The sequence below is a fragment of the Tachysurus fulvidraco genome, chromosome 26 (genome assembly GCF_022655615.1).
Source record: "Tachysurus fulvidraco isolate hzauxx_2018 chromosome 26, HZAU_PFXX_2.0, whole genome shotgun sequence".
Taxonomy (NCBI): domain Eukaryota; kingdom Metazoa; phylum Chordata; class Actinopteri; order Siluriformes; family Bagridae; genus Tachysurus; species Tachysurus fulvidraco.
Window position 1 is genome coordinate 15470681 of NC_062543.1, and position 12500 is coordinate 15483180.

Below are 12500 nucleotides of genomic sequence, written 5' to 3' on the forward strand. Positions count from 1 at the left end.
ACAGAAAAAAAAATACCCCCTGCAATCTGTCATGTTACTGACAACGTTTTTTCCAGATTTTTGAAACTTTATTGTTGGTAAAGAACTTGAAGCACTTTTAAATATCAGCAGGCTTCACCTTTAATTAAGTTACGCTAACAGCTCAGTTTTGTCAAAGCGGGTGAAAAGGAATTAAAGGAATGTGACCGGAGCGTTCCTCCTGCTGCCCACAGACAACTCACTGAGAACTTCTTCTTGTCTATGTTATAATGGATATTATGTTATTCTGTAGAGTGGTGGGCTATATTCAGCAGACACACACACACACACACACACACACACACACACACACACACACCACAGCTCCATATAAAGCCCAGAGAGAGAGAGAGAGACACACACACACCAACAAAACATTATAAATTCAATCTTTCAAACATTCCCCACAAGAAAACAAACATGAAATTTCCCAGAAATACATCATCTACCCCCATTACATTTCAGCAGCCATGATGTAGCAGCTTCTGTTGTTAGCATTGAATAAGTGGCTAGCTAGAAGTCTCACGGTCGAAGAATTCCATGAATCAAGAATTCCATGAAAAACGTCTTAGCTAACGTTGCCTAGATAGCTAGAATAATGCTTACCAAAATGACCTTGACGGTATAGAACGATCTAGTCATGCTAACAAGCTAATTAGCCATCTGAAACAATAGTAATGCTAACTCTCTAATTACGTAGGACTTATACTGTTTGAGTAGCGGTGTAGCTGGGTGACATTTGAACTCCTAGCTTCTGACAGAACAAATAAATCTATATAATTCTGGTTAAATATCCAGCATTCTTCCATGTTGCTGTGAAACTAAATGAGCTAACGTTTGCTAGATAGCTGGCTAAAACTCATCCACAGCTTTAGTTATGCAACGTATTGCGGTCTAGCGGAGATAAGAACACTAAACTAGCACTCTTGAAGTGTTTATTTGCCATCTTGTGTTTTACTGATATGGAGCTGGTTAGAAAAACCTGTGCAGCCTAAAACTTTCTTTTTATCTTCGTTTGTCGCTCAAGTATTTGCCCTTTAGCCTTTAAAGCTGTTTAGGAATTACTGATGAGACAAATCTTGGGTAAAGTCCATGTGCTGGTGTGTGAGATCTCCGCAGGTCACATGGTCTGGATATTGACCATCAGTTTATTTTTTTCGATGTCCAAACATGAAAAAGAAGCAAATTCCAAAAGATAAGCAGGTTTGTTTATTGTAGCCTCCATCTATGAGACCGTTACACAAACTGTCAGTAAACATCACTGCCAGAATCACAACCACCTCCAAATTAAATCTCTTCTCATCAAGTGCACTTAAGAAGGAGTTTGTGGAGTTTTTACATTGGCTAAAACAGTTTGTGGTTGCTGAGGGTGTGGAAGAAAAAGGTGACACAACATCACAATCATGGAGTGTTTAGTTTATAAGATCAGATCAGAAAATATTATCAGATGCTGTAATGTGTAACATGTTCTGATTGGTTAAATCGAGACCACAGCGCTGATTGGTCAGAAGCTGTTGATTCATCTTCTTTAATAGCACCTGTGACAGTATCGTGCTCTCATATCGTTTCCATAGTAACAGCTACTGTACATAGGTTAAACGGGTCTCTGACACAACTGCATGAGATAAACACTCTTCTACCGTCCGGGACTCGACAGTTTGCTTATTAACGCAGAAGTAAAAGCCCTAAAATCCGTGTTTAAAAAGTTTTTTCACTGTTGTTTTGTTTGTAAACTTCTACACTACACGTGAGGGCTGTTGTGGCGCGCGCACTCACCGCCCCGGTGTAAAGCTCCTCCAGCGCGCGCTCGATCCACTTCTCGGCGTTCCAGCGCCTCTGCAGCTCCGCGCGGTTGTATTTCACCGTCACGCGCGCCTGCCGCTTCTGCAGGTTCAAGCCGTGTTCGCGCGCGGGTCCCAGTGCTCGCGGATGAAGGCGGTGGTCCTGCTGCTCCTCGGCCATGGTGCGCGCGTGAAAGACGGAGAACGTACGATCGGTGGAATGAAGGAACGGCCGCGCGCGCGCGCTGACGTGTATTGGTGGGTGGGTGTGTGTGCGCGTGTGTGCGTGCGCGTGTATCATGGACTCGCAGAGATCCAACCTATCCATAACTTTCAGTTTACTTTCACAGCACTTTTTTTTGTCTAAATTGTTCCCTCTTTTCCAGTGTGTACACTCATTCAAGGTCTGCTATCATACGCCTGCACCATTATTTAGCCTAATTACAGGCTAAAGCATGGAAGAATGTACATATCTCCTCCCCCCCCCGCCTTTTAAACTTATCAACACTGAGATTTGTTAAAATCCCAAATGAACAGGCTTTTACTGTCTGCAATGGAATTTTAAACCTAACTATAAGGCATCAGTTAGAAGCACAAGTTCCTACCCATGACCATTCTTAATGGCCAAAAGTATTTGCTCCCCCCTCCCAATCACACCCACGTGTACATGTTGAACATCCCATTGCATATTTATTTGCCTTTTGTTGTTATAGAATAATCTGGGAAGTAAAATACTATTGTGCGATTAAAACGTTGTGCTAACAGTTTGGGGGAAAAAACTACATATACGCGTCTATATATAACTTTCACCATATAGTGTAACTACAGTTAAACTTAACGTAGAAACAAACCGAACGCATCGCTTACAATCGAAAATCTATTTAAATTGTGTTAAATAAATAAATCTATGTTATAATGTTCCACTAGGGGGCGCTGAGCCCCTGCTAATTGGTGTTTTGGTGACGGCTGTGAAAAATCGGCTAATTTCTTATTTAAAACATTTTTTAAACCTTTTTTCAAATCTGATTAATCTGTCTCTTCATCTGTCTAATTTAGTTTGTATAAATCACTGAAATAAAACCACGTATTTATCACGTTGACACGTAATTCCGCAAATCCGATTTCTGATTGGTTGTTTATTTACCAGGAACCCAATCACATGACCTTCTGCAAATAAATGATATAAATAATGAGGGGGTTATATTATTCATTTTTATTACCTTCATAAACAAAGAGACATACAAAATAAATTAACATAAAATATTTTTTACAAGAACAATGATTGAAATTAAAAGTACAAAAATGCAAAAACAGAAGAAGAAAAAAAAAACAAAGCTGTCAATAACTCAGGTTTAAAGTCATGGAAGGTGAAAGAGCAACAGAAATAAACAATATTATGAGTCAGAAACATCACATTCAGAAAGCTCAGAAAGTTTTACTTTTAAAAATGACATCGAGTTCCCGCTTACACGTAGGAAAAAACAAAAAAGAGCTCGCTGCTACATAGCAATACAACGCTGGGCTAACAATATCCCCATTTTGGTTTAGCAAAAATATTTATAAATATATTTCTGACTTTGTAACAATGAAAGTACAGATCTAATACACTCCGTTATGCAGATCACACACGTACAATCATCCGTACAGGATGTGAGGAAGATCTGAGAGAACTTTATCCAATATTTGGGACTTTGCTACAATCGAACGTCGGCGGAAATGCAGACTTAGAACTTTCCCAGTTCGAGATTTAGCGAGTTTATATATACATATATAATAACAGCTGGAATATACAATTAGCTGTATAACCTGAACCAGAAGTACAAAAGAATTCAGATATCTAGCTAACTCCGATATCTCATCGTTTACATGAATATAAATAGAACGGAAAAAAAGAGAGGTAAATGGTTTAAAGAACATTCAGCATAATGTGGAAATTCAGAATTAAATGGAGGAATGACGTTCGACTCATTCTGACAAAAAACGAAAAAAGAAAGAAAGAAAGAAAGAAAGAAAGAAAGCCTGACGTCAGGTTTCTAGAAGCCAGTCAGGATTTGGCCCAACACATATCAATAAAATCCTGTTGTTTTTTTTTCCTCCCTTTCCTACAGCTATTTTGTGAGGTATTTATAAAAAAAAATATTTGTACATTTGCTTCTTTATATTCTGTGAATTTTCTATAATTCATGGAGTCACATACTGTTTATGTTGAATTCTGAAGCAATCACCTTTAATACCAAATCTAACACTTTAAAGTAAGTTATAAATCCTTGTTTTTTTTTTTTGTTTGTTTTTTGGAGCCTAAACTCCAAAGGTCCGATATCACTTTCTGTGTCACAATTTTAATGAGTTTTCTCATTCGGTATAAAACGAAATATGGAAAAGAAGTGCTTACATCGCGTTCGTTCTCTACTCGGTTTGTGCGTTAGTGGTGTTTAAAACTGTTTCTTGAACCTATGTGCCTGTGTGTACTGTATGTGTGTGTGAATGTTATCTCATCCCCGGCCCTCCGGCACTCCACAGGAAGTCCATCCCAGCGGGAAGTGTGTGCCCGGGAGCCAGTGAGCTGCTGAGCCTGGCCTCGTTGTTGCTTGGCTTCACTTGACTGACAGCTCTTGACAGGAATTCGCGTTCGTATGGGTAGTGCTGGCGGTCGAGATTGTTGACGGTCTCGAGGTCATTGAAGACAGAGTCGCAGAGTTGTTGTCTGCGCAGACGCTGCCTCCTACGCCTCAAGAACACCACAGCCACGCACACACCTAGGCAAGCTGCCAGCACGCCCAGCACGCACAGCGCCGCCACCGTGGAAGGGGAGGAGCCTCGGGAGCTGCGTGACGCTGCCCGCTCCAGACCTGCCCTATCCAGCACGGGGAACTCGCAGCCGGGACCCATGAATCCAGGCACACACTGGCACACTGGGCCTGAGAAGTGTGTGTAGCAGGTACCACCATTCAGGCAAGCGTGTGAGAGGCAGGCATCAGCACGCACGCTGCAGTTCTTTCCAGTGAATCCGAGTGTGCACGAGCACGTGTAGTCATTTACACCGTCTACGCACGTGCCCGAGTTCTGACACGGAGAACGCGCGCAGTCGTCCACATTAACGGCGCAGCGCGGCCCGGCGAATCCCGGACGACATCGACACAGCACCCCTGAGCCCACATCCACACACTCACCACCTACACAGAGAACATTTCACACACTTCAACTACTTAAGCGGATTTAAAACATCCTCCACTCTTCATTATGGAATTGTATATATTTGCTTTTTATGGTGTTTTCATGGAGGAGGATGAAATCTCATGGAAACTCCTAATGTAAATACTGTAACACACACCGTTAGCGCAGGGTTTGTGGCTGCAGCGGTCCAGTTTCTTCTCACAGTTGGAACCAGTGTAGGCGGGGGGGCAGCGGCAGACGTAGCCTCCAGTGAAACGTTCCTCACACGTTCCTCCGTTAAAGCACGGATCGTCGGCACACGTCATTGCTATGATCTCGCAGTTTTTCCCATAGAATCCCTGAGGGCACGTGCACGAGTAATCGTTCTCTAGATCCTATACCGTGTGAGAGAGAGAGAGAGAGAGAGAGAGAGAGAAAATTAAATACCATCTATGCGATGTATCTATGGACAGTAAAGATGTGTTTGGGTGTTAGTGTGTTAAGGTGTTAGTGTAAACCTTAGACAATATTAAACTCACATTGCAGAGGTCTCCAGTCTTGCAGGGCTTATGGTGTGTTAGTATGTTAGTGTTAAGGTGGATGTGTGTTAAGCGTGTTAAGGCGTGTTAAGGCGTTAAGTTAAAGTCGGGTTGTGGTGGAATGTGTTCGTGTTAAGATCAGAGTGCATTAGAGTGTGTTGGAGCAGTGATGTTAAGGTGAGAGAGTGAGTGTGTGTTAGAGCGTTAGTGTTCAGGTGGTAGTGTTAAGGTTTAGTTGTCTTGATGTGTTATTGTTTGGTTAGGCTGGGTTAGAGTGTTACGGTTAGAGTACGTTACGGTGTTAGATTATGGTGTTGTAATTAGAATGATTGTTAATGTAGGTGTTAGTCTTTGTTAAGTGTTAGCGTTAAGGCGAGAGAGTGTGTGTTAGAGCGTTAGTGTTAAGGTGAGTGTGTGTGATAGAGCGTTAGTGTTAAGGCGAGAGTGTTAGTGTTAGAGCGTTAGTGTTAAGGTGAGTGTGTGTGTATTAGAGCGTTAGTGTTAAGGTGAGTGTGTGTGATACAGCGTTAGTGTTAAGGCGAGAGTGTGTGTGTGTGTTAGAGCGTTAGTGTTAAGGTGAGTGTTTGTGTGTGTTAGAACGTTAGTGTTAAGGTGAGTGTGTGTGATAGAGCGTTAGTGTTAAGGTAAGTGTGTGTGATAGAGCGTTAGTGTTAAGGCGAGAGTGTGTGATAGAGCGTTAGTGTTAAGGTGAGTGTGTGTGATAGAGCGTTAGTGTTAAGGTGAGTGTGTGTGATAGAGTGTTAGTGTTAAGGTGAGTGTGTGTGTGATAGAGCGTTAGTGTTAAGGTGAGAGTGTGTGTGTGTTAGAGCGTTAGTGTTAAGGTGAGTGTGTGTGATAGAGTGTTAGTGTTAAGGCGAGAGTGTGTGTGATAGAGCGTTAGTGTTAAGGTGAGAGTGTGTGTGTGATAGAGCGTTAGTGTTAAGGTGAGAGTGTGTGTGTGATAGAGCGTTAGTGTTAAGGTGAGTGTGTGTGATAGAGTGTTAGTGTTCAGGTGTGTGTGATAGAGCGTTAGTGTTAAGGTGAGAGTGTGTGTGTGTTAGAGCGTTAGTGTTAAGGTGAGTGTGTGTGATAGAGTGTTAGTGTTAAGGCGAGAGTGTGTGTGTGATAGAGCGTTAGTGTTAAGGTGAGAGTGTGTGTGTGATAGAGCGTTAGTGTTAAGGCGAGAGTGTGTGTGTGTGTTAGAGCGTTAGTGTTAAGGTGAGTGTGTGTGATAGAGCGTTAGTGTTAAGGCGAGAGTGTGTGTGTTAGAGCGTTAGTGTTAAGGCGAGAGTGTGTGTGTATTAGAGAGTTAGTGTTAAGGCGAGAGTGTGTGATAGAGCGTTAGTGTTAAGGTGAGAGTGTGTGATAGAGCGTTAGTGTTAAGGCGAGAGTGTGTGTGTTAGAGCGTTAGTGTTAAGGCGAGAGTGTGTGTGTATTAGAGAGTTAGTGTTAAGGCGAGAGTGTGTGATAGAGCGTTAGTGTTAAGGTGAGAGTGTGTGTGTGATAGAGCGTTAGTGTTAAGGTGAGAGTGTGTGTGTGATAGAGCGTTAGTGTTAAGGTGAGTGTGTGTGATAGAGTGTTAGTGTTCAGGTGTGTGTGATAGAGCGTTAGTGTTAAGGTGAGAGTGTGTGTGTGTTAGAGCGTTAGTGTTAAGGTGAGTGTGTGTGATAGAGTGTTAGTGTTAAGGCGAGAGTGTGTGTGTGATAGAGCGTTAGTGTTAAGGTGAGAGTGTGTGTGTGATAGAGCGTTAGTGTTAAGGCGAGAGTGTGTGTGTGTGTTAGAGCGTTAGTGTTAAGGTGAGTGTGTGTGATAGAGCGTTAGTGTTAAGGCGAGAGTGTGTGTGTTAGAGCGTTAGTGTTAAGGCGAGAGTGTGTGTGTGTTAGAGAGTTAGTGTTAAGGCGAGAGTGTGTGATAGAGCGTTAGTGTTAAGGTGAGAGTGTGTGATAGAGCGTTAGTGTTAAGGCGAGAGTGTGTGTGTTAGAGCGTTAGTGTTAAGGCGAGAGTGTGTGTGTATTAGAGAGTTAGTGTTAAGGCGAGAGTGTGTGATAGAGCGTTAGTGTTAAGGTGAGAGTGTGTGTGTGATAGAGCGTTAGTGTTAAGGTGAGAGTGTGTGTGTGATAGAGCGTTAGTGTTAAGGTGAGTGTGTGTGATAGAGTGTTAGTGTTCAGGTGTGTGTGATAGAGCGTTAGTGTTAAGGTGAGAGTGTGTGTGTGTTAGAGCGTTAGTGTTAAGGTGAGTGTGTGTGATAGAGTGTTAGTGTTAAGGCGAGAGTGTGTGTGTGATAGAGCGTTAGTGTTAAGGTGAGAGTGTGTGTGTGATAGAGCGTTAGTGTTAAGGCGAGAGTGTGTGTGTGTGTTAGAGCGTTAGTGTTAAGGTGAGTGTGTGTGATAGAGCGTTAGTGTTAAGGCGAGAGTGTGTGTGTTAGAGCGTTAGTGTTAAGGCGAGAGTGTGTGTGTGTTAGAGAGTTAGTGTTAAGGCGAGAGTGTGTGATAGAGCGTTAGTGTTAAGGCGAGAGTGTGTGTGTTAGAGCGTTAGTGTTAAGGCGAGAGTGTGTGTGCGTGTTAGAGCGTTAGTGTTAAGGCGAGAGTGTGTGTGCGTGTTAGAGCGTTAGTGTTAAGGCGAGAGTGTGTGTGTTAGAGTGTTAGTGTTAAGGTGAGAGTGTGTGTGTTAGAGCGTTAGTGTTAAGGCGAGAGTGTGTATGTTAGAGAGTTAGTGTTAAGGCGAGAGTGTGTGTGTTAGAGAGTTAGTGTTAAGGTTATGGTGTTAGTGTTAGAGAGTTAGTGTTAAGGTTATGGTGTGTGTGTTAGAGCGTTAGTGTTAAGGCGAGAGTGTGTGTGTTAGAGAGTTAGTGTTAAGGCGAGAGTGTGTGTGTTAGAGAGTTAGTGTTAAGGTTATGGTGTTAGTGTTAGAGAGTTAGTGTTAAGGTTATGGTGTGTGTGTTAGAGAGTTAGTGTTAAGGCGAGAGTGTGTGTGTTAGAGAGTTAGTGTTAAGGTTATGGTGTTAGTGTTAGAGAGTTAGTGTTAAGGTTATGGTGTGTGTGTTAGAGAGTTAGTGTTAAGGCGAGAGTGTGTGTGTTAGAGAGTTAGTGTTAAGGCGAGAGTGTGTGTGTTAGAGAGTTAGTGTTAAGGTTATGGTGTTAGAGCGTTAGTGTTAAGGTTATGGTGTTAGTGTTAGAGCGTTAGTGTTAAGGTTATGGTGTTAGTGTTCAGCCCAAAACAGTTGTGTTCCTGTTAGTGTGTGTTATAGAGACTCATGTTGGTATGTTATGGATTATGGTGTGGGTGGTTTGTAAGGTGGTGTGTTTAGGTGGTGGTGTTAAGGTTAAGCGATGTTAAGTAACTCACATTGCAGCTGCCGCCGTTCTTACAGGGGTTGCAGTCACACTCGTTGATCTCAAGCTCGCAGTCGGTGCCGCCGTATCCCGGCCTGCAGGTGCAGGTGTAGCTGCCTTGCCCAGTGTTGGTGCAGGTGGCGCCGTTAGCACAGGGTCGGTGGTTGGTGCAGTAGTTCAGGTCCTGGTTACAGAAGAGACCTCCCCATCCTTCTTTACACACACACTGCCAGGGCTGCGTGCAGGTGCCGTGCAGACAGCCGGGGTGGCGTACACACTCGCTGCAAGACGGGCCCTGCCACCCCAGACGACACTTACACTCACCGGGGGCCTCGCAGTAACCGTGACGATCGCTGCAGTCCGCTGAGCAGATGGCTGTGAGGGGAGGGGAAGGGGAGAGAGGTTACACACACAAGCCACACCCAGCTAAATGAGAACAAATGAATGGGAGTGTTAAGTGTTCAGGCCAGCAGCTGGTGAGCTCACACACACACACACACACACACACACACACACACACACACACACACACACACACACACACACACACACACACACACTGAATAAGTCCACAGCATGTGTCTGCTCAGTGCTCCTATTGTCCTAATGAACAAAAGAACTGAATGAGATGCTCACACACACACACACACACATGTTAGATGTAGATAAGCTGTAGAGCAGCTAAGATTTCTGCACACACACACACACACACACACTCATTAACTCATTCATGTCCAACCAGACTCACAAAACCACGCGTCGAGACGCTTCTAGACCAGACGTAGTTGGCCCAAGGGACTGAACAGACATCTGGCCATCTGACACATCATATACACTCCCTCTCTTTGTGTTTTCTCTCCCTTTCTCTTTCTCTCCCTCTCTCTCTCTCTCTCTCTCTCTCTCTCTCTCTCTCTCTCTCTCTCTCTCTCACACACACACACTCTTTAATGCAGCTATAAGTTGCTGTCTAGCTGTTTTTTTAATCAAACAGTAAAAAGAAAGTTTTGTCCAACAGTAAAATGTCTGTCATTTGCTCCGGATCCATCCAGATTAGTGGGTTTTAGTAACTTGTGAAGTGTGTTAAATAAGTGTGAACACAATGCTTAAAAAGTGTGTGTGTGTGTGTGTGCAGACAGAGAGAGAAAGAGAGTGAGAGAAAGAGAGATAGACTCACGATCAGAGCAGTATTCTCCCTGCCAGCCATCCAGACACTGTCTGTTTCCGTTTTCATCACACGTGTAATGGCCAAGTGTATCATCACGAGGCCTGCAGTAATCTGAACACGCGTCTCCGTAGTAGAACTCGTCACAGAACACGTGGTAAGAGTAGCGGAGCTCACTCTGTTCACCGAAGTGCACGTCCTGGGACCAGTCCTCACCGATCGCTAAACGCCGCCGGGTCGCTAAACGGCTGATCAGGTTGTTCTGGTTCTCTGTAGACGGGAAACATTCAAATAATTAGCATCACGATACATGATCTAGCAACAAGCTAATATAATCAACAAGCTAATTATCATCTAGTTTCTTGTTACCAAGTAGTAGCATTATAGTAAACAGGCTAAAAACAAACTAGTATTATTAATTTTATATGAACACTTTTGCACAGGAATCCCTAATGTGTTTGCAGGTACAGTAACAAGTTCCTGTAGTTTAGGTGGCTAAGCTAATTTATTTTAATTTAGATTTCAATTTTATAGACGTGTCCTGCGTACATGAGTGATTCTCTTTGACTAGCTCCACGCTAACTAAGAATACTTTAACCATGTTGGACACTGATGTGATTTTGCATCTATACTCGCCATTATACACACCTTCCTGAATACAGAGAAGAATCAGGCATCACATGCCCCTGCAAAGGCATGGTGACGGTTTACCGATGCGTTAGTGGACACGTACCTGTGTGGTCAGCATGCTCTTTGGGTGACTCGGCATTCCAGGCTTCAATAACCAGAGAAAAAGTTCCCTAATAAGAAAGAAGAAGTGCAGCACAGTTGAAATACTGGCTAATGATGTAAATGATGCTGGTATTGAAATCCTGTGGCCAAGACAAAAAAGTTACAGAACTAACATGTTGGCACAAAAACATTTTAAATGAACATAACGTGTTAATTCAAATGATTCCAATTCTGTAGTAACCGTGTAATAGATAACACTGGTGGTCAACACTAGATCTTTATTTAACACACACACACACAACAGGTGTGTGTTAGAGACTGTAGATGCTAACTTAAATGTGCAGGTGTTAATTCTTTACCCTGATAAAAAGTTCAGGTAACTTTTTCTGGCGTTAATTCCACAGTGTCAAAAGCAAACTCAACACTGCTTTGTTCCACATGAAGGACATGAATGTCTCAAATAATCATTTTACTCCATGTTGAAATTACAATGAATAAAATTGTGTTTATTAGAAAACATTCTCTTTTGAATGTGTGAGAATTAAAAAGAAATTCAAACATTATTACTACCGTAATATATAAATATTAAATACTGTTTGTTTTACTGTACATACAACTGTCTTTATTATGTATGTGTTCATGTCCAGTTAATAAATGACTTTTCAAAATAAATTACTAGATAGATAGATAGATAGATAGATAGATAGATAGATAGATAGATAGATAGATAGATAGATAGATAGATAGATAGATAGATAGATAGATAACAAAATAGAAAATCTCGCCAGTTATTCCATTAAACACGAAGTTGTTAATGAATTTATTCATTCATTAATTTATTCATTCATTCTGAGTTCATGCGACTCCATGATGTAAAACTTAGAAGACTTTCACTTAAATAGACAATCTTATAAGGCTGTAGGACTTGGAAATCAAATCTGAACTATGTGAACACCTTTAAAGCAGCAGTGTGAGACTGGTTTGTGTGTAAAGTTCACTTTACCGGCCACTTGAAGTGGAAGGGCACTCGGATAGCAGCGCTGTTGGAGATGGCACCCGGTTCGGCCCGCATCACTCCGGTCTGTCCGGTGCCGAAGGTGCAAGGCGGCTCGGCGGAGATCACATCCTCCGAGTGCTTGAGGCAGATGCGGAAAAAGATGTTGCAGTCTCGAGTTCTCCTGCAGAATCGGTGTGTGGTGCTGAAAGAGTGCACCTTCAGCTCAAATAACCCCGAGGAGGCAACCTACAGAGGGAACAGGTCACATGTGTTCAGGTTAGTTTTATAATTTTTTTCATACTACACTCAATAATATCTTAAAAAAACACATTAAAGCACTAGACGCATTCGCTGAGAGGGTATTATGTATGTAAAACTGACCAGGGGCAGCAGGAGGGACAGAGCCAGCAGATGGAGACGCGCCATACCCAAAACCTTTCCAATTACGCACTGGTGCCCGCATCCGGTAAACAAAACAAATCGACTATCCAAACAAAAAAACCCAAAATGGATGTTTAATCCAAGACAGCCAGATCAAAATATAGCTCCAAAGACACACAACCTCGACAAAGGTGAAGTCCTTATACTTATCCAGTACACTTATTCCTCTTCGCGTCTCTTCTGCGTCTTCATTCAAGAGCCACAAGCTGGGGGCGGGCTTTTATACTTCTCGACTCCACCCCCTTTGTTGTGACGTCACAAGTAGAGTCGGGGCAAAGGTGGCTCTACCATATGGAGGGATGTTAGTGATTGAGTTTGTTTTGTGCCTGGAGGCAGAACTAACAC

The 12500-nt window shown here is 42.8% G+C and overlaps 2 protein-coding genes across 2 annotated transcripts in view; both read right to left on the bottom strand.

Moving 5' to 3' along the window:
• ppp1r14aa (protein phosphatase 1, regulatory (inhibitor) subunit 14Aa) overlaps window positions 1–2302 on the bottom strand; it is a 6380-nt gene extending 4078 nt beyond the window's left edge. The window contains exon 1 of the mRNA XM_027178082.2: window positions 1795–2302. Within this exon, the coding sequence (XP_027033883.1) occupies window positions 1795–2127 (333 nt within the window). The 5' untranslated portion in view covers window positions 2128–2302. The remainder of the gene's footprint in view (window positions 1–1794) is intronic.
• A 1764-nt stretch (window positions 2303–4066) lies between these two features.
• On the bottom strand, window positions 4067–12376 carry dlb (deltaB). The gene is made up of 7 exons (XM_027178130.2): window positions 12096–12376; window positions 11721–11960; window positions 10719–10785; window positions 9998–10255; window positions 8837–9198; window positions 5131–5347; window positions 4067–4972 (listed from the first exon to the last, which is right to left on the bottom strand). The coding sequence occupies exons 1-7, from the start codon at window positions 12138–12140 to the stop codon at window positions 4287–4289; spliced, it is 1875 nt and encodes a 624-aa protein (XP_027033931.1). The 5' UTR covers window positions 12141–12376; the 3' UTR covers window positions 4067–4286.
• Between the last annotated feature and the right edge of the window lie 124 nt (window positions 12377–12500).

What these genes read in the sequence shown, in the direction of transcription:
- dlb (XM_027178130.2), bottom strand. Translation starts at nt 12,140, where the DNA reads ATGGCGCGTCTCCATCTGCTGGCTCTGTCCCTCCTGCTGCCCCTG. An exon ending in GGGAGAATACTGCTCTGATC is followed by an intron (nt 9,199 to 9,997) that starts GTGAGTCTATCT and finishes CTCCCCTCACAG; the next exon opens with CCATCTGCTCAGCGGACTGC. An exon ending in AGAACGGCGGCAGCTGCAAT is followed by an intron (nt 5,348 to 8,836) that starts GTGAGTTACTTA and finishes CACACGGTATAG; the next exon opens with GATCTAGAGAACGATTACTC.